The following is a 26,347-nucleotide window of genomic DNA, read 5'->3' as shown; positions in this document are numbered from 1 at the left end:
ATAAATTGCAGAAAGACAATGAATCCTTATTAATTTGGACTAAAATTGATGTATATATAAAATGCTTCATACCTCTGAATCTCATCTACAGGACAAAAGGAGTGAAATAGAGGTTTTTCCAGTTTTCTTCTACCTCCAAGAATCTTTGATTTTGCATTTGACTTACAGACCATTTTCAAATAAATGCATTGTTTATTCTTGCCAACTATATAGTATAATGGCAAGGAAATTGTTTTGGAAGTCTTTGAATCATAGATTAAGAGCTGAAAAATACCATATAGGCTACTTATTTTGACCCTTAATTTAAAAGTTCAGGTACAGGATACAGGTTCCAATCCTATTTCTGTCACTTACGAATTATGTGACACTGGGCAAATTATTTCACCTTTCTGGGCCTCATATTTTTTCCTCTGTAAAATGAGCGGGTTGGATTACAATGATTTAGTTGTCAATAACATAGTACTACTATCCTGGGAAGTTGCCTTCTTTTGGTATTACATTACACTTAGTGACATGAACTCATTCATAACAAATCATTGCCAAGAAGAGATGGTAACCTATTTTTGATAATAGACAATGGTAACTAAACAGATTGTCCTCAAAGTGCTAGAAAATAGTTTGTTGTCTTAACTGATTAAAACATTTTCTCTGTAATATTATTTACCTATGTAATTTGCTTAATGGCAATAGAAACTGGGATAAGGATTTAACCTTTGATTTCACTGATATTAGGAACTTCCTGGTGAGGGAATACTCTCTACCAATGCAGGTTGGCACCTTCTTTACAACTTAGAGTCTCAATGAATTGCTTAGAACACAAGTGACTCTTAATCTATGATTCAAAGACATCCAAAACAATTTCCTTGCCACTATACTATATACTTGGCAAGAATAAATAATGCATTTATTTGAAAATGGTCTGCAAGTCAAATGCAAAATCAAAGATTCTTGGAGGTAGAAGAAAGCTGGAAAAACCTCTATTTCACTCCAATAAAGGTCACAAATAGGACTTGAACACAGGTTTTCCTGTCTTCAAAGCCAGCTACCTAGTTTTTACTACATGATGCCTTTTTATTTGCTAAGCATTTTAAAGTAAATATGTGTTATAGGGAACTTATTCACTCCAACTCCATCTCCAAATTCAATCCAATCAATAATGACAAAGAATTTATGAAGTTCAAATTCGTGAAGTTTCAGTGAGTTATTAATTCATGCTTTAGAAATTTGATAATATGAAAATATAAAAGTAACTATTCTGAAAGGTACAATATTATTTTAAATATTTTCTTAATTTAAAAAATATTTTCTGTCACTCAAAATGAAAGGCCTTTATGTTTGACGATGTTTATAGAAGTGAACTGAATGGATATTGAAAAAATTATCTGGATGCTCACAACCATAACATATTTTTGTTGAAAGCATTCACATTTGGAAGGTCCTAAATTGAATTTATATCATTCAAACAATTTCTTCATATGTGAAAAACCTCTACTAAATTTCTACCCAGTGCTTCATCATGGCATGAAAGGGACCTTGAATTCTCATAGGGTATGCTCAAAGGGTATGCCAGAGTTCAGGAAAATTTAATGACACTAGGGTAATAGGGACAGACATTCTGTCCTCTGAGGACCATCCTGACCTAGTCTAGAAAAGAAAAAAAAACTGATACTTGGAGTATTGATGGATGAATGGTTTTAGAAAGTACTGTTGAAATTTCTAAACCCAAAACTCTTTGATATCATTTGAAGGTAGGAACCTCAGGGCTGTTAGAGGCAGAGACAAACTAACCTGCCTGGAGGACTTTCTTGATTTCCGTTTCGATAATCTGGGGTTCACTCTCAATTACTTTAGTGAACTTGGTGTACTCAGTTCCAGCTAAGATAAGCATTAGAAACAAGTGATCACAGTTGCACAATTCAATATCAATTTGAAGAAAGCATTTCCTTGGGTGATGGAATTTGGAATATTTCAGAGGCAAGTGCGGTTGTGAGATATTATTACATAAAAAAGGATATATACTTTGATAATCAAAATATATACGATTAAACACAATACTAACTCAGAATATTACAGGTTAGTATGACTAAGGCCTAAAGGTATTCAATAGGTTTGAATGGAATTGGTTTTTATCTACAGTCAAGATTTTGTGGACTTAATTCTTTCAATTATCTTATGTGTATCTCTCAAAAAACAGGGAAGGGACTGAGTATCTTAGTGCAACAATGATGGGTTGCATGGTCATGAAATTAATCTGCTGGAATGTCAGCAGGTTAAATATTGTCCTTTTCAGCACAAATGAAAAGCACCCTAGGAAAAAACGATTTTTGGCATGGTACAGAATAGAGTAATAGAAAATTAGACTTTACAGAAATACAGGACAAATATGTATTGGTGAATAGACTCAAGTCAGAGTCAGACCCTTAAGGGAAGGATTCCATTCACTGAGGGAAAGTAGAACATGATCATAACTAGTAAAGAAGCCCATAAAATTCCATATACACATCTTGCCTTGGGCATGGATTTTCAGGGGAAGAGGAACAATGACCAGAAGTTTAAAATTCCAATGAGATAATGTCTACAAAGTATGTTATAATCGTAAATGCTGTATAAATCATCAGTTAATAATAGGTTCTAAAGTTGGAATGGATCTTAGAAATCATCTAGTCTAATCCATTTGTCTTTTTCACTGAGAAGGAATTTGAAGTCCCATGTGAGTTATTGATATTAATAAAGACATGAACAAATCAATAAATAAACCTCACATTTGCAAGGTGAACTATCAGTAAATTATATAATACTTTTATAAAACATATAAAATGATAGCAATAATAAGGCTAAATGAATTAAAGCATTACAACAAGATGCAGCTAAAAATTTATTCATTCCTTAATAAAGCAGTACTATTCTACAAAGCTGCCTATCATGGCATGGAAGAAAAAGGAATTCAAATAATATTTCACAACATATCTATTAGGTGTATAAGGATATAATTAGACTTTTTCTGTATTGAAGAAACTAGACTTTCATTGTTATTAAACTTGGCCTAAGTTGTCCATTATAGTCATCTCCTTTCTGAAGGATGGTTTTCCTGAACTCCTACTGGAATTATGTTCACCTTGAAGAAAAATCTACTTAATAAATAACATTTGTTTTTTATACTTCAAATCTTGTCAACAGAAATTAAGAGACTATTTTAGAGTTTTTGAGGTAAGGATAAAATAAATAAGATCAAATGATAAATATTAGCAAAAATTATCCAAAAGAGATAAATACACACCCATAGGAAGGATAGTCATAGGACTAAAATATATATTGCTTAGAACAGTTTGGAATAATTAAGAGAGGCAACATTTTCTAGTGTATAGAGAGCCTGCTTTAAAACCAGGAAGACCTGAGTTTAGGTCCTATCTCTGACATATTGATGATGTAACTTTGGCTAGTTACATAACCTTTCAGTGCAATTAGGTGTAGACTCTAATGAAGGTACTGATCTGCATTAGTAAAGATAATTTTCTCATCTCAGAGTTCCCTTTCCCAGGGAAATCAGTTTAGTCCCTACTCTGCTTATAATTCTAAGTCAATTGATAGTTTCTGTTCCAATTTTTATAGGTTTGATTTTAGTTATTTAAAGTTTATGTATATTTTAAATTTTTAGTAATAATTCAGTAATAATTCATTTTCAGTAATAATTTTTATAAAGGATCAATTTAGAATAATCTTTCTAGATAAATTTGACTTCATTTAGACATTATTAAAAAGGTTATGAAAATAGTATATCTGAACTACTTAGAAACCCTTATATTGGCTGTGTATCTTGCAATGATCTAACCACTATTTGAAACTTTTATGATGGAACTTGAATTCCTTTTTTTTCCTCACACTGCTGTTACAGGCAGTTCTACTTAATGCAAGAAGCAGAAAACATTCCATATTGTTTTAGATTGGGATTAATTTCGTATGCAAAAAAAATCATCTCTTTCCCTCCCTTCCTCCCCCTCCCCCCGCAACAACAGAACATCACACCACCGTTAGAAGTAGATGTCCCCATTCTCAAGAACGTAGCTTTGGAAAAGAAAGTTATCAAGGCATCAATTCTTGCTACCTCTATGCATATAAAGATTCTACTAACATGCTTGCTGCCCTGGAAGCAGTGAATACTCATTTCAGACTGCTTGAACAGTATGTTCTGCAGACTCTAGGCCTCTTTAAATTTTCAAATTTACCTGTGTTACAGTTTTTAACTAAAAAAAAAGATTCTCTATATGTAAGTGAAAAAAAGTATTCATTGCTCCCTAAGCATTGTTCTAGGAAACCTTTTAAAGACTGTTGAAACTACTCATCATTTTGTCATTATCATTTTGATTCACCCAAAGTAAACCAATTGGTCTGTTAGAACAATCCACAGAGCTGCTTATAAAAAACAAATATTGATTCAAAACTCATTCAGTCTTTAAAAAGCTGAGAGAAAATGTTTTGTGAGAACTTTTTGCCAGTACCTGTTAAAAAGGTTAGTCATTACCCATTTACTAACCTCCCTGAAGCAGCCTTTTGATTTCTTCATCTTCAAGCAAATGAGCATCACCACCTTCAATGAATTTGGTGACCTTGGTGACCTCTAAGAGGATACATGTTCACAGCAGAAATTGATTTATTCAAGATTATCACATAAATGCCAATTTCCTGAGAAATTAAACTAATAATTTTGGGACTAACATTGTTTTTTCATGTTACAAGATGGTTTTATTTTACCAAACAAATAAAATCATTGTGACTGCTAAGTGATAGAAGACCAAATCTATGATCTCTTTTGTTAAGTTGGGAGGGAACCTAAAGCAAAAAGAGAATTGCAGCAGAATGGATTGTTAAAGCCTTCAAGATTTTCATAAAATGACTGATCTTGAGAGACCCAGATTCTCATTAGCATAAAGATACAAACCTTCCTGAAGCAACTTCTTTAATGTTTCTTCTGTCTCTCCAACATTACCAGAAGAAATCCTGGTATATTTTATTTCGGGACCTAAAGGAAACAAAGAATTAGAATACATATTTTAAACCTGGACTAATCCATTCAATTCAGCAAACATTTAGGCACTTAATATATATTTGTAGATTGAATAAATGCGGGATAAGAACAGGGCCAGGGAGTAGCCACAATCAGAAAACTTATAAATGTGATTATTAAAATCTTCATATTAGATTAAAAAATACCAAATGGTAAAATGGTTCAATATATAAACAGAGTGATCTTTCTCTGGTAACCTAATTATTTTGTATTTATTCTTTATAGACTCTTTTGTCTCTAATCATCTGTGTTCGTATTGTTTACCTCTAATAGAATGGAAATTCATTGAGAGAAAAGATCATTTCATCTTTTGTTTTGGCATTGCTGGCTCTTTACTCATAGTAGGCATTTAATATATGCTTGTTGACTGAATCAATTAAAGATAATAACAAAAGGCAAGGAGTAGCTACAGTTAAGAAACTCGTGAATACATTGATTAAACTTCTCATATTAGATTAAAAAATGTCAAATGACCTAGCATTCAATATGTAGCTAGAGGGATCTTTCTCTGGGAAACTAAATTGAATCTCTTCTCAATAGTTCAGTTATTACTATTCATTCATTGTTTGGTATTAATGTCAATTCATGTAAGATGAATGTACTCTTAAAATAATATAGCACAGTTCTTTATAATGAAAAATATTTATGTAGTGAACATTAAATTCCTTCTGTTGCGGTACAAAGAAATACCTATTTAAATTGTTGTTTCCTGATTTAGAGAGGCAAAATGACTTTGTGGTTAGAGTAGACTTTGGAGATAGATGCTGTGTGTTCAAGTCCCACTTCTGTCACCCATTGGTTCTATGAATCTTGGTAGGGTCTCTTCAGGTAATTTTCTAAATCTGAAAGTTGCAGAGTTGTTGACACACTTGCAATGGGAGACAGTTTTCTTACTGGGAAATTCCCCTTGTCAATAAACTCATAGGTCTGGAGACACACACACACACACACACATAGAGTTTACTAGCCAGTATATTTTATTTGCCTCATCTAGGTATTTTGGTAGTAAGGACTACTTTCTCCGTTGACAAAAATACATTGTAATGATAAATAGTTCACTCTCTAGTGAAGATGGCAGTTATGTATAGAAATATCACTTACCTTTAATAATTCTTTCTTCTGTTGTCTCTTTTTCAGTTATTTCTACTGGTCTCCCACCAATAATTTTGGTATATTTTTTAATAATTGGCTCTGAAATGGATAAAAAAGACCAATAAATCCCTCAGTGGGTATTAGAATACCCTCCACAAGGCAGTTGAATACTTCAATTTCTCATTGAAAACAATGCCAGTTAGGCATTTAATCCAAATATGAGCTTTATTAATAAATCAGAATTCTCCCTGATGTAAGTCCAGATCTGCTTAGAATCAAGTTGTGACAATTTTATCATGGATTTTGGCCAGTGGGGAAGGCCAAACTAAACAATTGCCAACACCTTGTTTTACTTTTTGATAGGTAGATCTCTTATAAGTCTATTAATGAGTACTATTGAATCATACAAGTTTATATCTTGAACCCTAGGATAAATCCTAGAGAAAATTACATCTTCACAAATATACTATGAAGATACAGATTTGCCTATTATTATTCTAATCTTTACTATTTTTATTATATAAGAAGCAACAGAAACAATATCACTATGAACTTCAAAGATGTTTCTAAAAGACACCTTATGAAAATATTAAATCATGTTTAAGACACTCACCTCCATGAATCACTTGAGTTATTGTTTCACCCTCCTTAATCACTTGGAATTCAGAATCACCTTCAATTGTCATTGAAGGTCCTGAAAAATTGTTTTAAGACATAAAGAGCCAAATAAAAACTTTTGTTTATAAAGTTTTTAATACTATCTGAAAACCTATAATTCTTATGTGAAGGGAAAATGTATTTCAAAACTCAATATATAGTATTCAAACTTTTAGTTTTTGAAATTATCTCTAAAACCTCATTTTGTGTAAGTGGAGCTTTATTTATTTTGGCATTTGACTTAGGTAGTGTATTTTTTCTTTAATCAGTTCTGGGGATTAAATAGAAAAAAAACCAAACCAATCACATGTTAATATTTTTTATTTTATCTTGGTATAGTGGCAAGACCACTACTGAGTTTTATTGAAAAAGGACCTGTGTTCATATATCATATGGAATACTTACTAGCTGTGGGAACTTAGGCAAGTCATTTAAATTCCCCAGGCCACAGTTTCCCCTTTCACAAAATGAGAGGGTTGACCTAGATAGCTTCTGAGGTTACTTCAAGGGCTATGCACCTATAATTATGTGGACGTTCATAGACCTTGTTTTTTACCACACTAGCTTTTTTGCTGCTTTTTGCCCTAAATGATGCAAAAACCTCATAATCTATTGACTGTTTACTTTTTTTATTCATACATAATATTGAGTTAAAAATCATAACTTTATTCCTGCCTTGGAGCTGCAGAAGGTGTGTGTGTGTGTATGTGTGTGTGTGTGTGTGTGCAATATAATCATATGTAATAGTACTTACCTGCTACAGAAAGATGATAAATAGCTTAATTAATTAATGATCCCATTCCCCTTTAAAATACCAAAAAGAAATGCCCAGGTATAGTTTACTTGCAAAATGTCTTTGCTTCATAAGCAAAACATTTTGAATGTTAGGAAGTTGATTACTGCATTAGTTCACCAAAAATACCTCAGAAAGGAAGAAAGAAGTTTCAGTACATTTAACTCATGCTGTAATGCCTGATAATAGTAATATGTGATTGCATCTTTTGTATTTACATTCTTTTTTCCCAGAAATTATAATTCCAAATTATTTCCTGGCTGTTAATTTTCTAAAACACTTTTGGAGGATAATCTCACATAAACTAAAGCCACACAACAATGGAATTTAAATTAAAGGAAGAACTCAAGAAATATGGAAATGGACATTATGAATTGGTATGTTATTTAATGTTTAAATGTCCACAAGAGGAGAATGAAGCAAATAATTTCAGATAAAAACAGTTTTAAATAAACAAACAAGTCCTCATTCCTATGCTGTTTCTAAAAAAGGAAAATGAGATCACATGAGAATAATTCCCATGTAAAGAATCCTTATATCAAGGTCTTCTTTTAGCTAATGTTAATAAAATATTATTATATTAGGAAATTATTATTGCTGGTTGGAAGATTCTATGATACTATAAGAAATAAATTACATGAGAGAGTTATCAGATCTATGAAAGTGTGAAGTGTGGTATTTGATAAGACTGGAAGAACATCAACAAAAAGAGATCTATATAAAGATCCATAACCCTTCTAACCATTATTTTTGTTTTTCTATCTCAACCAGGGACAGAAGTAGCTGCTTCTGTTTTGAACTGATGAGTCAGATAAAGAAATTACATGGCTTTGTGTTTCCATGTGGATTTCCATTTCATGAGTACAGCCTAACTATAGAATGAACATCTTTTTTCCCTTCAGCACAATCCACATGAAGAAAAAATTTACCAGGGAATTTCTAGAAGAGCTAGGAGGGCTATACAGGCAGCCAGAATGGGAATAGTCACTGGAAGAATGCAGAAGACCCTTGGTAAGGAAAATGAAGAGTTCCCAAGTGTGGTTTCATATATAAGGTGATGAAATGCAATTGAACTCATCATGAATAATTATATTTTTCTTAAAAATAAAAGGAATAATATTAACTTGTGATTAAGGTGTGTTTAGATATTTCACTGAAAATAGTAAGTACTTTCTTAACAGAAGGTTTCTGAAAGATAATTGTATACCATATAGATCCATATTCCTTTTAGAGAAAAGATTAAAGCAATGAAACCATCAGCAACACAATACTTAAGAGAATACTTAAAAGACTTATTAGATGTGCAAACTTAGACATCTCCACTCCAAATACTCATATGGCCTATTTGTGCCTGACCTGTAGTAGAGCCTTGTGAGTTCATATTGTTCTAATCAGGCACAGTCGGGCACACTGTACCTTCAACCCAACATAATCATGTCATGTGGGTCCTCTTCAATACTGAAGAATAATAACCAACTAACTTAAGAGAATAGGAGCAGACATCTTCTCAGAAAATTTAGTAGCTAGAAAATAACTTTAAAATGAAGACAGCTAATTATTTATAAATTTGACTTCCCCTTTTATTCTAAATGTCAAAATTTAATTTGAGTTAAGAAGAGACAAAAGCTACCAGACAATCCTTCACCTAATTTCACAGGATCTGAAACTATCACAGAATAATAGAATATTTAAAATAACATCAAGAAGTTAAATGCATATTTTGTAGAAGACTATGCTTCTGACCTATGTGTTTTACATTTTGTTCTTCCTTAAGGGGGAAAAACCACATATCTTTAGAAAACACTCTATTCCAGAAGATCATTCATCACATTTAAGAACTTAAAGGAGAAATTTATTTTGAATATCAGAAATCCTGAAATGATGCCCTTCCAAGAAAACTAGTGAAAAGGAAAAATTGTGTAAAGGGATACACTTGAAGATGATTCAAACGGTAATGACAAGAACCTGTCTAATATAGTCCTAAAGATGGAGGAAACTGAAGAAACAAAAGCGATTGTTCATATTAGGGCCTTTAACATTCAACAAATTCTAGCTTCTCTTTTCTCAAATCATAATGTTCAAGGTTCTTCAATGAAAAGGACTGATGATTCAGGAAATAACTCCAAAAGAGGTCAAAAGTGATGAATTTCAAGAAATGACCAAAGAGGTTACATTAAAAAAATAATAGTAGGTCATCAAAGAAATTTGAACTACAAAAATGCATAGGATTTGGTTGCTTGATGAATGTGTAGGTGCCAGAGCAGAGGCAATGATCATTTGAGTTTATTTTAAATTTAGCTCAAGTAAATGTACTGAAGGGGTTAAGAACATATATGATCCATTTACTATGCTACAGATTTTTCATGTTGCATTCTGCAATCATAGCAGCATGCCATTGGTTTAAAAGAATTTAGCATGTTAGTTTCAAGGAATGTAGTAACATTCACAGAAATCAATCTATTATATAGATATTTTTGAAAATGGAAAGGAACCATCTATTAATAGATTGATTTTTACCTTCACTTTTGACAATAGGCTGAAGACTGCTTTCAATCACTTTAATTTTGGGTTCCACAACTTTTGTAATAATTTTAGTTGCTGAAAGTACAGAAAGTGGAACATGAATGATGCTTATGTTAAAAAAAAAATAGCCAGAACAATATTGTCCATTTAGTGATGGCCTTGAAATTGTTTTGAGCAATCATGTATAGTGCAAATCCAGGGACTCCAAATCAAGCAATCGTAATGCTTCAAGCAATGTCAGATCAAGTATCTTCAAAAATGCAGATGTTGAAGACTTTGAATTTTCTTAATATAATTGCAATCTAGTTTAATTTCATAGTCATTAAAGAACTTTTATCTAGAGAACTAAGATTTTTTAATTGTACCACTAAGCTCTTTACCTTCAATTGTACTTCTTGAAAATAGGGGCTGCATGGTAATAGAAGATAAATAAACATAATTAGACTTATGCAATTTACCATTTTTCAAATTGCATTGTTGGTTTTCATCCCTCTCAGGTAAAAGGGAAAAAAATGAAAGAGAAAGGCTATGAAACATATTTCATGCATTTGATTGTAGGGACAGGGAAGGAAGATCAAGAGAAAAAGGTCAGCATAATTAAGAATCCAAATTAAACTTCAGCCAGCCAGATTGGGCTCTATGCAACAAAATATTATATGTTGAATATTTTAAACTGCAAAGTCAATGCCTTTGATTTTTCAACAATATCATGAACAAATATTATAAGTCCTAATATTATGTCCTCTCTTCACTCTAGCATTACAATTATATTTAAAACCAGTAATAAAAGATAAAAATATGGTTTCTGTCTATGTAAACCAAAGTGGAGAGAGGGAGTGAGAGAGGATTTATATAATACCTAGTAAATTTTACCAAACTAGAAAAAACAAACTGTACAGTTTAACACTCCCAATCTCCAACCCCAAAATAGGATTTTGAAATAACTTTCCTGGTTTGACTTCCTCAAATAACCTGAAAAATGGCTAGCTCTCCCTTTCACTTTCTACTACATAAGCCCAGCTACTATTTCCTTCATTTCTTCATTAGAGTTTTAGAATGATGGCTTCATTCAGTGATGTGCTAATGATTGCAATTAATCTGCCTGTGTATACATAGCATAGACATGTCAACACTAGAAAATCCAGATGCTAACATAGCCTGGTGAATTTTTATATTCTTAATTCTGATTCCCAAGAATTTTGGCTGTGTAAACTGAGAGGCTGTATATAGGAGTGTTGGGGTGGTGAAGGAATGTTGGCAGGACAAAAGTGTCTCAGTTAATATCTAGATTCAGCCACATTACATTTTTTATGTCATGAAGACATGTTATGAAACTCATCACATGTCACAATCAATCATGTTTGTGATTATATACATCATCTTGCTATGGAAAATTTGTTCCAATTAAAGAAACGACCTTCAGAGTTGTACATTAGTTTTCATCATTTTAAGTTAATTTTTTTACATCAATTCCCACATCTTCAAAACAAAGTACAAAATATTTTCTTCTCTAAAAAATTGAATGGTGAGAGTAAAAGTGAATAAAGTGGTCATTTATTTTCACGTCATCATATATCTTAACTGGTAGAATCCATAAAATATGTTTCCAACACAATTTATAATTCATGGTATATTTGATGAAGCAGAATTTCCTATGAGAAAAACTGAGGGAATTAGATGGTTTTGTTAGATAAAAGCAATAGACAATATTATACAAAATAATAAAGGCAAAATATTACTGATTTAAATTGAATCTGTATTTGATTTTTTCTTATGTTCTCTTCATTTGAAATTTTTGTCTTGAATAATAATATACCTATTTTGTGAGTGTTAACAACAACATTGTATATGAACACATGGAAAGGAGGTTGGTATAGTGAATTTTGGACTAAGAACCAGAAGACTTAGGTCCATTATACTATTATCTCATAAGAGTATTTGAAAGATGAACTCATTCAGATTGCAATAAATCTGAATGTGTACACATTACGTAGACTGTATCAACATGAACAAATTCAGTAATGAAAATAACCTCTTTTCTTCTTATGATCTTAATTCTAAATTCCTAAAATTTTTGGCTGAGCACATTAGAAGTTGGTTTCATATTACTATTGTGGGAGGTGAGGTAAGTTATTTAATGAGATTTTCTTCTTTTTAAAAATGAGGATAAACATAACTACTCTGTTTTCCTCTTGATAATATTAAATTCAAATGAGGTAAATTCAAAGAACTTTGGAAATTGTAAAGCACCATACAAGGTTGAAGCATTACAATGATTACATACCAGGAAGTACAGATTAAGAATGGCTAACCCATTTTTAAAAGTTTATTTGATGTCATAAACTGTAGCTTATATTTGGGATGTAAGGAATTGACTTTTGCAAAAGGAAAAAATGGTGAAAATAAGGATGCTATTATAATTCTGTATGTTTTTTAGCTTATCCTATGTACAATGTTACATTGAACAATTTAGGAAATCTCTGATGAGCTAATATTGAATAAATTAGAAAGATGAATAAACATCATGCAGATCTTTTTAATGGATAAATGTCATATAACATTTCTGATGAATAGAGCCCATAAAGACTTCTTTCATAAGAATCAAACAATAATTAATACCTCTAGAACAGAATTTATAACATACTAGAATCTTTACCCTTCCTTTAGAATCTTTAAGTAAAATGCTTAGCTGGACTGAGTTTTATGACTTTATAAGTGACTATCATATTTCTTATTTAAGTTAAATTAGTCAGAGCAGGAGACATTTTGTTTTGCTTCTGATGCTGAACTTATTTCATTAAAAATTTTGGAGTTTAAAAAGAGTTGTGTTTTTCAGATCATTTGAAAAATCAGGACTTGGAGTAATTTTTCTAGCAAAATTAAACATGCAAATTGAATTTCATACTTTTTTTAGAGCTACATTTTGTGAATTTATTTGTAAAGCCAAACAAAATTAAAATCTTCTGCTCCTAAAAAGCTCTGGTGAAAGGGAAGAAAAAAAAGTAGAATAAGATATAAAGAAGAAAAAGAAACCCTTCCCATGACAATCTATACTTACACATTAACAATATAATCTAGGGGTATCTTTCTTTAAGGTATACACTTAGAATGTTTACAATTTGTTCAGATTAGAATTAAACATTCTGAGATCTAGGAATCAGTCATTCTTAGGAGTGGCAGCCAAGCTTTGCAGCTGCACATATAGAGAATGGCTAATAAACCAGGAACTGTCAAACACTGGATTGCTTGTTTTTTTTCATTTTCATATTTGTTTTTTGTTTGTTATTTCTGTCCTTGGGACAGCTGAGTGCTGAGGTGAGAAGGATTGTTGAAGAACCGTCATTCCTGAAAGCACACACTGCTTCAGGGTCTCACTTTGGGCTCCTTTTAGTCAGTCCAGTTCACTCCACACTCCCAGTGTCATTTTTTGGTCACTTTTATCACCCTTTTTACACTTTCTCCTTCAAAACCCAAAGTGGTAGATGAGTGAGGAATATGGCTGGATCCAAATGCTTTTTGGATCAGGAAGAAATGCTTTTCTCCGTACTTTCAACCCTAGAGTGACTGAGAAGTGATTTGCCTTCCAGTGTTTGAGAATTCAAATACCAAATTATCAATGATTTGTGGCTTAGATTTAAAAAAGACCTAATGTTCTTTTTTCATTAATATCTCCCCCCTCCAGGTTTGAGAAGATTCACAGTTTACTTACTATAAACGGTTACAGGGATTTCTTTGAAGGTACTACCACGGACAAACTGAAAATCATAAATGTTTAAATTTAGTAGAAGGAAATATTGAACTTTTGCCAACAAAATCAAACATTGCCATCATTCTCACTAACCTACTAGTCTAACAGAAGGGAGCACTCCTCAAATTTCATAAGATTAAAGGGAGATTACCAGAGAATTTGTATCCTTAACTTCCTGCCAAGTAGACCAGATTATACCAGAGGTATTCTTCATGCAGTTCAGAGAGAGAAGTTTTAAATGGAACAGGATCATCAACAGTTTCTATACTTATAGAATTGTTCAGGTAGAAACAGGACTTAGACATTTTATCTAGGATCTCTTATAGAAGGGGGAATGGAACCCAGAAAGGTCAAATGACTCACTTTCTAAAACAAGGTGATGTTATTTCATGATAAAATATTTTGCATTTTTCTACTTTCATGCAGACATTTTGGGGCATGTCTTCTAAATCATCAGCTTCTGTTAAGCTTATTAAGAAGAAAGGCTTTTAAAACCAAGTATTTTACCTTAATCTGAATGTATTTAATCAATTTATTGAGGATCTCTAGCAGCTGATCATTTCCAACAGGTATGTCTATGAAGAAAATCAGAATCAGAAGTAGTTAGTTTATAGACAGTTTTGAATTAAAGACCCTCAAGTATATATTTAAAGGGATTCAGATTCTTTTAATTTTTTAATTTAAAGGAGTCATAAATCAACACAGAGAAGATTGTATCTATTTCATTTCTTTATAATTAAATGTGGGTCTCAGATCAATACTTCTTAGCTGGAAAAGAATTGTATTTTAAATGCTTAGGTAAGTTTCTGGTGTAATAATTTCTTCTAAATTAAATATTTCTCTCTGTTTCAATTAATTAATTTCTTAAATTAAATAGCATGAGTTTCTATTGGAAAAGAATCATCCATAAAATTAATTACAAGAAGATAACTTTACAAACCATTATTGAATATTTTCTTATAATTGAAATTTCAGGGCATACCTTTTCCTTGGAAAGCTTATGTTCAATAGAATAGATTCACTCATTTATCATAGCTATGGGTAGAGTAACTAACCTGCAGGGTAGAGTAGCTTGTCTACAACGTGAATGACACCATTGGTTGTCATGACATCAGATTCTTTTGATTTTACTTCATTCACCAGAAGTGTATTATTTACCTATAAGGGTGAAAAATTAAAGACCATGGGATTGTTGTTTTCTGATGAAAGCTTTATATGAAATCTCCAAATTTAATTATAATATGAATTTATTTCAAATCACTCTTGAATACTATGAAATGAAGGACTTACTCCTTTCAGGAATATTTTGCTTCCTTGTGTTGTCTTAAGAATGTTTGTGACTCCAGGTTCAAATCCTTTTCCAATGAAAACTCCTGGTGTCAAGTGATACAGGATAATATTTTGAAGAGCATTTTTGTCCCCTAGAAAAAATGTAAAAGATATTCAGAAGCAGTCATTGCAATGTCATTGGTAAGATATGTTTTCCAAACTCTGACACCATAAATGTCATTGTCATAGCAGAACCTTTCTGTGGACATTAGATGGGACTCAAGTATGTGTCTTTTTGAATGATACCACTGTATCATAATCAATGCTTAAACACAATTAGTAGCCATATAACAATTTCCTTAAATGTAAACCCACTCTGTTGGACTTAGGTGGGCACAACATGAGTAGGCCTACCCCCTCAAAAGATTACAGTATATTATACCAAACCACAGTCAATTTATTGGAGGGACATTAAGGTCAGTTTAATTCATTCAAATTTAATTCATTCAAATCCATTAATTAATTAATTAATTCATGCATATTATATATAGAAGTGTATTATATAATGTATATATGATAACATTATATATAGGTATACACACATATATGCTTATGTTTTTGTGTGTATTCCTATAGGCAGCATGGTGTATAGTGGATAGAGAATTGGCTTTGAAGCCAGGAAGAATTGGGTTCAAGTCCCACCTATGATTTATAGGCTATATGACCCAGGGAACATCATTTACCTCTTAGTTCCCTTGGCAATACTATAAAATTTTAAGTTGCCGTGGAAGTATTGACTCATATTCGTAGAGTTTCTTCACCTAGCATTTTCCAATACAACAGTTCTGACACTTATAAATATAAATGATTCTATACTCATTGGATTTTTATCGCTGAGCAGTAACTGTAGAATATTATCCACTCTGATGAACCATGGTGGCAAATTAGAAAAAAAAAATGAGCAAGTTTAAAAAAAGTAGTCTCTCCCACTCTTAACTTTGTCCTCTTCCTCACCACTCTGCTTCTTCAAAGAAAAAAAGGAAAAGGGAAATTGAGGTCAGATCAAATGAAGTGAAGCTACTACAGGTGAGGAAGACATTAAAGTTAGAAATTAACATGAAGAATGGTAAAATGAATATTTCATTGGACTTTTGAAAATGCCACAAAGAAATTATTTAAAATTCAAGAATAGTATGAAAAAGTCAGAAGTAGACAGAAAAAATGATGTAATATTTGACATTCTTGTGTAAATAATACTTTATTAATAATGTAAGTTTGAAAACTGGCCATATTTGATGCTTAAAGATAATTTATGGCCAGAATCCAGGTGGACAAAGGGGGAATGATAAGGTATGCTATAAAGGGGCATGCTGGGTTAGTGATCTAGAGAACTGGTTTCTTGTTTCAGTACTCAGACCTGGTTTTCTGACATTGGACAGGGCCATTTCCTTATATGCAAAATGAGTGCAAGACTATTTATTTTCCACTTCTAAAATTCTGTTTTATAAAATGACAAACTATACTAAAGAGTGATAAAGAATTTCTAATTGTAGAAATTGAGGACCATGTAGGAAGGAAGTAAAAGACTCAAAGGTCTCACTGTAGGCAACATGGTTTATTGGGAAGACTACTGGATTTGGAATCAAATGAACTGGTTTGAAAATTGGGCTCTACTACTCACTAACAACACCTCTGACCTTGGGTAAGTCTTTATACTTCTCTGATATTCAATGTCCTCATCTCTAAAATGAAAGGAGATGCATTAGATTGCCTTCTAGGTTCATTCTAATTTCAAACTGATGGTTGTTTGACTGGCCACGGCACTGTTTTATACTCTAACACTCTCTCCTAACCATTTAATTATCTGGGTAAGTATTAGATCATTTAACAGAGTATACACACCATGAAGGCCATGACTATGTCTTATGTAAACATTTTATTGTCTGTACATTTGGCTTTTAATAAATATTTGTTGAATCAAGGAGTTCTTAAACTTGAAAAACTCTATCACGAAAATTTCATTTTTATACTCACGGATCAGTATTTCTTTTTCTTCATTTGTTAGTCCCTTAAAGGCATCATTGGTTGGCACAAACAAGGTCCATTCTCCTGGTTGTACCAGAATATCTTTCAAATCTGCAGCTTCAAGTAAGTTGAGGAAAGTACTAAGCAAAAGAAAAATACATAGCCTTAAGTTCTGGTTTACTAAAATTGAGTAATGCTGATTAACGATGCATTACTTTGTAATTTTTTTTAATTAAAAGAAGCACCAGAGCCCTTCATGCGATTTTATGTTCATGATATAAGAATTGGGTAATACTTAAGTTGTTGAGGAAAGGTAATATATAAAGGTATACTATAAATAGCTTTTGGTTTTGAACTTCTTTTCCTATAAAATTTGGTCAGTTAATGCCCTTACAAAATGAAAACATGTTGGCTCTTTTCAAGGAATACTATTTGCCAAAATTTCTTGCCATTATTGACTTAACCCTAATGAAAATGAGGAGAAATTGGCTAAAGAACATTTGCTAGCTTTCTCTTTGATCTCTCTTAATCATTCTGTTCTGAGAAATAAAAGAACATGAGAAGACTCATTTCACTTTTGAAAACATTTTCATAGATTCCTCATTTTCAGTTCAGCAGGAGGCTGATGGTTTTTTGAGATATGATGTGAATGTCAAGACTGAATACTCACCCTTTGAGGAGGTAAGGTTAATAACCTCTTACCTAAAGCGCTTATCCTGTTTCAATGTTTCATGTAGAGATTTCTCAGCGGGTTTGATAATCTCTTGGAATACATGAATAGCACCATTCCTTCCTTGTTTACTTCCTCTAAGCATACATGAATTTTCAATGCAGATGGCCTGACAATGAAATGAAAAACAAAGGTTAACCAAACTTCCATGTAAATCTCAATTGGAAAACTTTTGAGGTGATTTGATTACTGGATTAACCTTCATGAAGGTTACCTAAAACCAAGAGCAGAAACAAAAATTTCTGTCTCACTTCCTTTATTTTTTGTTTAAAAATTCTATTGATTTCCTATGTTTTTACATGATCTTCATTTCCAAGTATATGACTCTTTCCTCCCCTACCCAGAAAACCATTCCTAATAAGAAATATCTGAAATGAAAGAAGGGAGAAAAGTAGTTCAGCAAATTGAAAATATCCATTTTTGTATAGTGATATATGATGTATTCTGCACCCAGAGTTCCATACTCTACTCCCATTATCCCTTAACTCATCAAAAAGAAAAAGGGAGACTCATGCCTTACTTTCTACATTATCCACAAACTAGCTCCAACTTGACTGTCTAACTTAATTAGTTATCATTCCTCAAGTGATATCTTACATTTCATATTCACTCACATGAAGCATTCACATGAGCCTTCATCTTTCTTTCTACTCTTCTCCCTCCAAATAATAGCATTTATTAACAGGGTCTCAATTATAATCTCTACACAAATGTATTCATATTCATATATTCAGCTCTAATGACTCCCCAGAACTCTAGCCCTGCATCATCAAGGGCCCTATTGAATACTTCCATCTCAATGTTCTGTACCTCTATCTCAAACCTAACATATCCAAAAGAGAACTAATCACCTTCCTCCCAGGGCTTCTTCAATCAGGTCACTTCCCTCTTTTGGTTGAGGGCATCAACACCCTTTCAGTCACCCAAATTCCTAAGTTTGGAGTCACCCTACATTCTTCTCTTTTACTACCCATATTTATTAATCTGTAAACTCCCTTCCATTCCTTCTACATAACCTACCTCCCATTGCTACATTCCTTTCCAAACACATCAGCCTAGTTTAAGTCCACATTGCTTTTTGCTCAGGCTGCTGCAATAGCCACTATCAAAATAGCTTTCCCTCTTCCAATTTCTCCCCTTTCCAAAGAGCCCTTCTATATAACTCCGAAAATAATATTCCTAAGGCAGAGTTCTGAGTATGCCACTTCGATGTTTAAAACTTTTCAGTAATTACATATTGTCTCAAAAAATAAAATACAAAGCTGCTCAAGTCAGCTTTTAAGTGCCTCCACATTTTAGCTCCAACCTATCTTTCAAGCCCATTTTCATATTACTTCCTTTCATGTATGCCATCTTGAAGCCAAACTGGACTATTAAATAAATGGTCTTTGAATTCAACATTCTGTCTCCCATTTCCATACATTTGCTCCAGCTATTTATCTCATGCTCACTACATATTTCCTGCTCAACTCCATCTCTCTGAGTCCCTTATCTTCATTCAAGTGCTCTATTCTTTGTGAATTCTTTCTAGTGACCTTTGTATTTTTTGTCTTTTATCCCTTTTACCCAGTACATTTTGTAAAAATAACTCAGCAAGCACTAATCATATATGTCGTGTTCCAGGCTTTGTAATGGGCTTTGAAGGAAAAAAAAGAGAAAAACACAATATTTTATGCCTTTAAGGAACATATATTTTACTAGAGGAAGCAACAGTTACATAAGTATATGAATATGTATGAATTCTGTATCTATATGTATATACATAATCATATACATATATTTATAAAATTCAAATGAATATGGAGGTAACCATTATGAGGATCAGAAAAAAAGCCTGTGTAGGACATGTTTCTTGATATATCTCCACAGAAACTAGAGATTATAGGAAGGGAAGGTGAGGAGAGAACACAGTGATGGACACAGACACGATAAATATTGCAGATTGATTTGCTAGTAGATTATATGCTGGTATAAAATAGCATAGAAACAGACATACACTTATAATAAGATAAAAATAAATCTTTTTCAGCTTGTTCTAATGACAATTTGCTCTTGATCATGGGAAATTTCAATTCTATTGAATTCTTCTCTGATAAAGCTTAGAACTATGCTATCGTACTCATATGTTTTTTCATAAGTTGTAGGTAGCCATAATTTACTTCCTAGATAGGCTGCAAAGCAATCTCTATACAATACAATATGGGATTTGACATGATAGATTCATCTTGGATTAAATGAAAACTGAAATACTATTTTGGTTGCATAGGAGGACCTATGTTAAGAGAATTTCACCTATACATCATTGTATCACGTGGTGTGTGGATATTAGTTTAGTGAACCTTTAAGGTGGTGAGTGGGGTCAATCAATTCTCCTCAATAAATATGAATAAGCAGTCTGAGAAGTTAAAATCTAAGATGAATCACTCTTGTTAATTCTCTTAACTTAAGACTCAATTTCCTAGAACACTCATATCTACATTTCCTATTTCCTTGTTCCTCTTTCAAATATTTACTTATCAGAGTGGCCTTAATGAAACTTTTGTGAAAGGTTTAAAGTGACACCCTCCTCTCAAGTGGTTTTCTTTTTCTTGATCCATTGGTTTTCTTTATAGGCTCATAACATTTTAAGAATTAAAATGCAAACAGATAGTGTGGTCCAACCAATACCTAAAACATGATTCTGTCTACATCCCTCACAAATTGTTATCCAGTCTCCATTTAATGATCCTCAATGAACTTGCCAGAAATGTGTTTACACATAAAAAAAATCAAATACATCATGGCAGTCTAATAAATCATTAAAACCATCATATTTTCTTATAGTTATAAATTCATTATAGAGCTCTTTTTCATTTTATAAATTTTAGGTTTTAGACTAAAAGAATCAGAGACTATATATATTTTTGGATTTATTTTTTTTGCTTGTGAAATATGAGATGACTGACTTAAAATATCCCAATAAAAATAGACCCAAAAATATACCCAATATGATATTCTCCACTGAGGCTGTCCTCATTATCTGGTATTGCCACTTTTTCCTTTGCCTACATTCCCTTCTTGGTCTTTTTGATAAATATTGTCTTTGATAGGTCCACAGTATTTTTGTTAGCATGTGTTAGAAATCAAACACCTTTGATTGCCATTTTTTAAAATCTCATTTCCTCCCTTCCCCACCATTATGTCCCTTACCGTGCGATAGACAAAAACTCTGAGCTGCTTGCCTCCCAGGGTTTCGAGATGCTGTCCATTGTAAAGCTCATTGAGGCCAACTTTCACTTTCAAAATGTGGTTTTGAAGAATTAATTTAAGAAGGCGCTGATCCATGCTCAGGGTATCATCTACAAATACATTAATTAAGATAGTGGAGAAATAATTCATGCAGAGAATATTAAGCATTATTGAGGTGCAAATTTATATGTAGAGTAAAATTTATGCATCTCCACATCTTCAATATTTTAATTCATGTAATGGATGAAGCAATGTCTGGTTGCCTCAGTTGATGTGAATTTCAAAGAGACAGAAAACTTGTATATATTGATAGAGAGTTAAGTGAACAGAACCAGAAGAACTAATTGTATGAGAATATTAACAAAATTGAACAGTTTTGAAAATTTTTATAAATTGATTAAGAATGAAATAGGCAGAACCTGGAGGATAATTTTTTCAACAAGTACAACACTATAAAGACAAATAACTTTGAGAGTTGTAAGAATAAAATGACTACTCCTACATATATTTGCATACATATTTTATATTGTACATATATGTATATGTGTATATATTAGTATACAGCTGGAAAAGGAATTTATTTTGCTTCACAACAAAAATCTTGTTACAAAGATTTTTTAAAAGTTTCTCTCTTTTAATGAGTTGAGAAATGGAATGGAGAGAAAATGAATATTTTATTTTAAAAAATAATAATAGAGAAAGGTGGTATAGATTTGAAATGTTGCATGCATTTTCAGATGAGGTCAGTGTTTTGGTAGGTTTGCTTAATTGTTTTAACAATTCCCTCTCTTACAGAGAGAGGGAAATCTGTGAATGTTTGTAATGTAAAAACAAAACACATCAATAAAACTTTTTTAAAAAGGAAATCAGGTCTAATTTAGGATGAAATCTTAACTGTTTTCTTTGTGAATTAGTCTAACTGTCCATAGGATAAAATCTGTCTGGATAAAAATTTATCTTTGTTTTTTTTCCCCATAGAACACAAGAAGCAGAATGCTTCTATTCATATAAGATATGGAAAAGAGAAGCATTTGAACATTTGTGTGATTGTCTTAAAAGTTCTAAGTCTCTTTAATTTACAATTGATTTCTCTTTCTCATCCCAACTCTTTTTTTAAAAAAGTATTTTTATTTTTTTCTCATCAAAACTCTTAATTTAAATAAGCAAAGTGTACATGCATTTATAAATTCAATTTTAATATTGGTGCCAGGAAGTAAGGAAAAACATACATCATGGGTTGTAGATTACAGAGAAGAATGACACTACACTATCTACACTGAGATAAGACTTGAACCAGAGAGTAACTCAGTCTATTTGTACTGAAATTTCAAGAAACTAAAATGAAGAATAATTTAATAAAGATAAAACTCTAATAAGCCACCATATATGAATTCCAGCATAAGCAATATATAGAAACTAAATTTACTTTTCATTAAACTTTCGTCATTTCTTTATCATAGGAAAGAAATGTGAGTGTAATCTAATTGGGGAGAAAGCAACATAATACTTACCAGTAAATGCATTATTTGTAGGAGCCAACAAAGTGTATTCTCCATCAGGCCTTAGATGAGAAGCCAAGCCTAGCTGGGCCATGAGATCTGTGAAGGTAGTTTGCTGTTTCCCAGCAAGCTCAATAACTTGCTTGGCTGAAATATTAATGAATATCATCATCAGATAACTAATTACTTTCCTCTAAGTTGTCTTCAGGCTAATATTCCTAGCCATTTATTTTATCTTTTCTCTTATAACAAAGTTCCTTTTCCCCATCCCCCCATGCCTAGTGAGTGATTCGTTGGTCCTATTCTTGAGGGGGGCAGGGTTTATAGTCACTAGCAAGGAAACTACAGAACAGAACTTCTTTGAAGGCAGACTGTTTTCTTTTCTTTGTGTCTTTGAACCCTAGAACAGTGTCTTATATATAATAGGCATGGATAAATCCTTGTTCTGAACACAAGGAAGATGTTCTATTCTCCTGTCCACCATTTCTTCACCCATTTGTCCCCTGGTTGAGATTCCTTAGATACTATGACTACAGCACTCTTTAATTTCTCTTCATTCTGAGCCATGCACTATCAGTTTCCACTTAATTTGGACCCAAAGATGGCTACAATTACTGGCCATGATTCTGGTTTTTAGAATGCTGCTAGAAAGAATGAAAGTATGGTCTAAGATTAATTTGCACTTATAAGCCTGCAAAGTCTAGAAGAGTTGTGAGCAGGAGTGCACTGTGAAATGTTTGACAACAAGACTCTCAGGGGAAAATGTATGCATGTATGCTTTTAAGTTTAATCCCCATTACTGACACTTTCTTAAATCCAGATACTGAACAAAACAAGAAATCAAGTCCCAATTTAAAATGATAGCTCTTCTTTAAGGTGTAAATGCTCACAATGAAAATTTAATCATAAGTCTGTTAGAACTGACTGTAGGTCCTTATGCTTTGGGTTGTACAGATAGCATACCCATACATGGAATACCCTCTAATACTGTCTAAATCAAATTTCCACAACATTTATCTCACTGTTTTAAGTCATGGAGGTCATCATATAATGACCAATTATTTGACTTTCTGTCAGATACTTTACATGACTTTTTATGACCCAGATGATACAGTGGAAAGAACATTGGATTTGGAGTCAGAGAATCTCGGTTCAAATATTACCTTTGTCTTTTAATATGAATTTAGACAACTAGGGGGTTAAGATTCTTCACTTATAAAACAAGAAGGTTGGACTAGATGCCCTTTGAAAATCCCACTCATTCTTAAATCTATGATCTTTCTTGTGTTCATTTTTAGCCCTGAAAAATACACAGTGGCTAAAATTGGCCTGATTTATTCACCTGAGTTCTAATATTACTAACTAATATTTCTATAATCATATCTGTAGCTCTTATTTTAGATACAATCATTTTAAATTCCCATTTCTTCCTTTGCTATCTCTCCTTTTTTATTTTTCCTTCTTCCCAGTTGTCTCAACCCACATTTCACTAACTGTGTAATGCTTTAAAGAGCTTTTCTGACAGAATTCCAATGGGCTAGATAACATAAGCAGTATTATTTCCGTTTTGCAGAGGAGAAAATAGGTGAAGCAAAGTGTTCATGGTCATACAGCTTGCACTAAAATGGGAAGAGACTTCTGTTTTTGTCTTTATATCCCTAGTTCCTAGTGGCATATAGTGGAACCTTAATAATTTTTCTAATTGAATTGTTAGTTTATATTTAATCAGGATTTGAACTCAGGCTTCTTTTGATCACAAGTCCAGTGCTCCTTTCACTATGCCATGTTGTCTTTCTAATCATAAGAATAGGAAACAAAACCAATTCTTACCAGAATCAGGAATTAACACCTGGTCGATTAAATGGATGACCCCATTATTTGTGACAATATCCTTGCGATTTACCATTTTGACTCCATTGACTGTCAGACTTTCACCATCACAGCCAATTTCAATTGTATTTCCTTCCAGGGTCTCAAATACTGCACCACCCATGATAGCCTCAGAACATTGGAGAGTGTTTAAAATATGGTATTTCAGGAGAGCTAGAGGCCAAGCAAGAAAAACAGCAAACACTTAAATAACACGATATATCTAACATCAAAAGACTTAAGTGTTGCTCAGAAAGAAAACAAAATAACTGAAATCAGTAGGTTGTTTGTACATATTGATTAATATAGGCTTTCAAAATATAACTAACTTTTTCTAGGATAATTATTTTCATCAAATAGAACAAAGGAAAAGCCTAGTCTAGTAAATAGTAGGAAGACTATAGACTCAGGAAATGACTAGTGTTTCCAGGAAATATTATGCTTTGTGTGTGGGAGTGGTGTGGGGAAAGAGGAGTAGAGTTCCAGCTGCCATGGTAAAAATATTACTAAATTAGTAATATCAATGCAGGGAAAATTTTCTTGGAGTGAGGCCTTTAAGGGTGGAATTACTAATTAGTGATTCCAGTTCTGAAATATTCAACATCTGTAGACAGTCTGTGAAAAGGCTGAGACTGAGAATAGATCATTGTTGTCTATGAATGCAAACAGCTTCCCCAAGGACCAAAATTGACCAGGGGAATGTGTCATGTGGATACTTTCACATAGATAACAAGGTGATTGTCATAGAACCTGAAGGAGTATGTCATATTCCCATGGGTGTGAATGCATGCATGTGTTCTGTAAAAGTAGACATATGCACTATAGCTTCTGCTTGTGAATATCTGTGTGCAAATATGTCAATTCATTTACACATTTCTTGAGCTCAAGTTTAAGAGCTGCAGTCCCTTTGAGAACATAGAAAGACTGTACTCTATAAAGCCTCCCTCTGGTCTTCCAAGATTTCTTCCTACTACATTAAATACAGTGAGTTCAAGTGAAAAAAAGTGAGTTGTCATACTAAATATCTTAAATTCAAACTGAAATAGAGAAGGTGACTGATGCGCCAAATATTCATTAGAACTTGATAAACAGCCTGGTAATAGCTGAGCTTTTCTTGTTTAAGGCCTTAGGGAACCACCTGTAAGGCTAAATTCTATTTTCTCTCAAAAAATAAAAATTGATCAATATGTTTAAGTGATTAGCACCCATTTAAAAGATGAATATCAGATGATTTAGCATGTCCTTAAAATTCTTACTTATCCTTTTGAAATAGTTACAATTTATTTCTATGAAGATAATTGGTAAAGCTTATGAATCCTAGAACTTGTTTTTTTATTTACTTTGAAAAATGTATCATTTTATTTGGGCACTTTAAAAGTTGTACATTGAAAGTTGTAATACAGTTTTGTAAAAGTTACTTATAGCTTGAAGAACTGCTGGGGAAAAGGGGGAATGTTATCTTTTTCTGTTGATCATTAGGAAAAATTCAAGGAATAAACAAAAACAGTAAATTTTTAATTTAAAAAAACTTTTTCTAGGTACAAATTTTATAAATAAAAAAATCACAAATTTCTTTGAATTCTAAATAAAAGATTTACTTAGTAAATTCCAACAGAAAACCTCCAGTTAGCAATGGTAGAGTACTTTTATTGATATATTAAAATTTATAGTGTTCAAAGGATGAGATTATAAAACACGTCAACCATTTACAGTTTTTAAATGTAGAAATACATAAATGTCAAAGTAGATTTCATTTATATTGATTAAACCCTCACAATTACACAGAGTCTAGAAAAAAGTAAAAGATGAAAAATAAGTCAAAGGTGTAGAAAAATTATTTCTGCAAAATATT

At 32.3% G+C, this 26,347-nt stretch overlaps 1 protein-coding gene across 7 annotated transcripts in view; it reads right to left on the bottom strand.

Moving 5' to 3' along the window:
• The window catches only part of POSTN (periostin), a 47,069-nt gene that overhangs the window by 4,981 nt on the left and 15,741 nt on the right, over positions 1-26,347 (bottom strand). Inside the window, exons 8-22 of one of the 7 annotated variants that reach the window (XM_069064635.1) lie at positions 24,457-24,669; positions 22,639-22,773; positions 21,089-21,237; positions 17,872-18,008; positions 17,179-17,309; positions 15,166-15,296; positions 14,931-15,033; positions 14,383-14,450; positions 13,837-13,882; positions 10,122-10,202; positions 6,768-6,848; positions 6,164-6,253; positions 4,937-5,017; positions 4,532-4,615; positions 1,789-1,875 (exon numbers count right to left, since the gene is read on the bottom strand). In XM_069064635.1, coding sequence (XP_068920736.1) covers positions 1,789-1,875; positions 4,532-4,615; positions 4,937-5,017; positions 6,164-6,253; positions 6,768-6,848; positions 10,122-10,202; positions 13,837-13,882; positions 14,383-14,450; positions 14,931-15,033; positions 15,166-15,296; positions 17,179-17,309; positions 17,872-18,008; positions 21,089-21,237; positions 22,639-22,773; positions 24,457-24,669 — 1,617 coding nt within the window. The remainder of the gene's footprint in view (positions 1-1,788; positions 1,876-4,531; positions 4,616-4,936; positions 5,018-6,163; positions 6,254-6,767; positions 6,849-10,121; positions 10,203-13,836; positions 13,883-14,382; positions 14,451-14,930; positions 15,034-15,165; positions 15,297-17,178; positions 17,310-17,871; positions 18,009-21,088; positions 21,238-22,638; positions 22,774-24,456; positions 24,670-26,347) is intronic. The other 6 variants (XM_069064636.1, XM_069064638.1, XM_069064637.1 and 3 more) reach the window with 6 other exon arrangements.

Source organism: Petaurus breviceps, unplaced genomic scaffold (assembly GCF_028583685.1).
Source record: "Petaurus breviceps papuanus isolate PSGF00001 unplaced genomic scaffold, PetGlider_PUasm1.0 90639, whole genome shotgun sequence".
Classification (NCBI taxonomy): Eukaryota; Metazoa; Chordata; class Mammalia; order Diprotodontia; family Petauridae; genus Petaurus; species Petaurus breviceps.
Note: the sequence above shows the minus strand (reverse complement) of the source record. Positions and strands in the feature narration are given on the sequence as shown.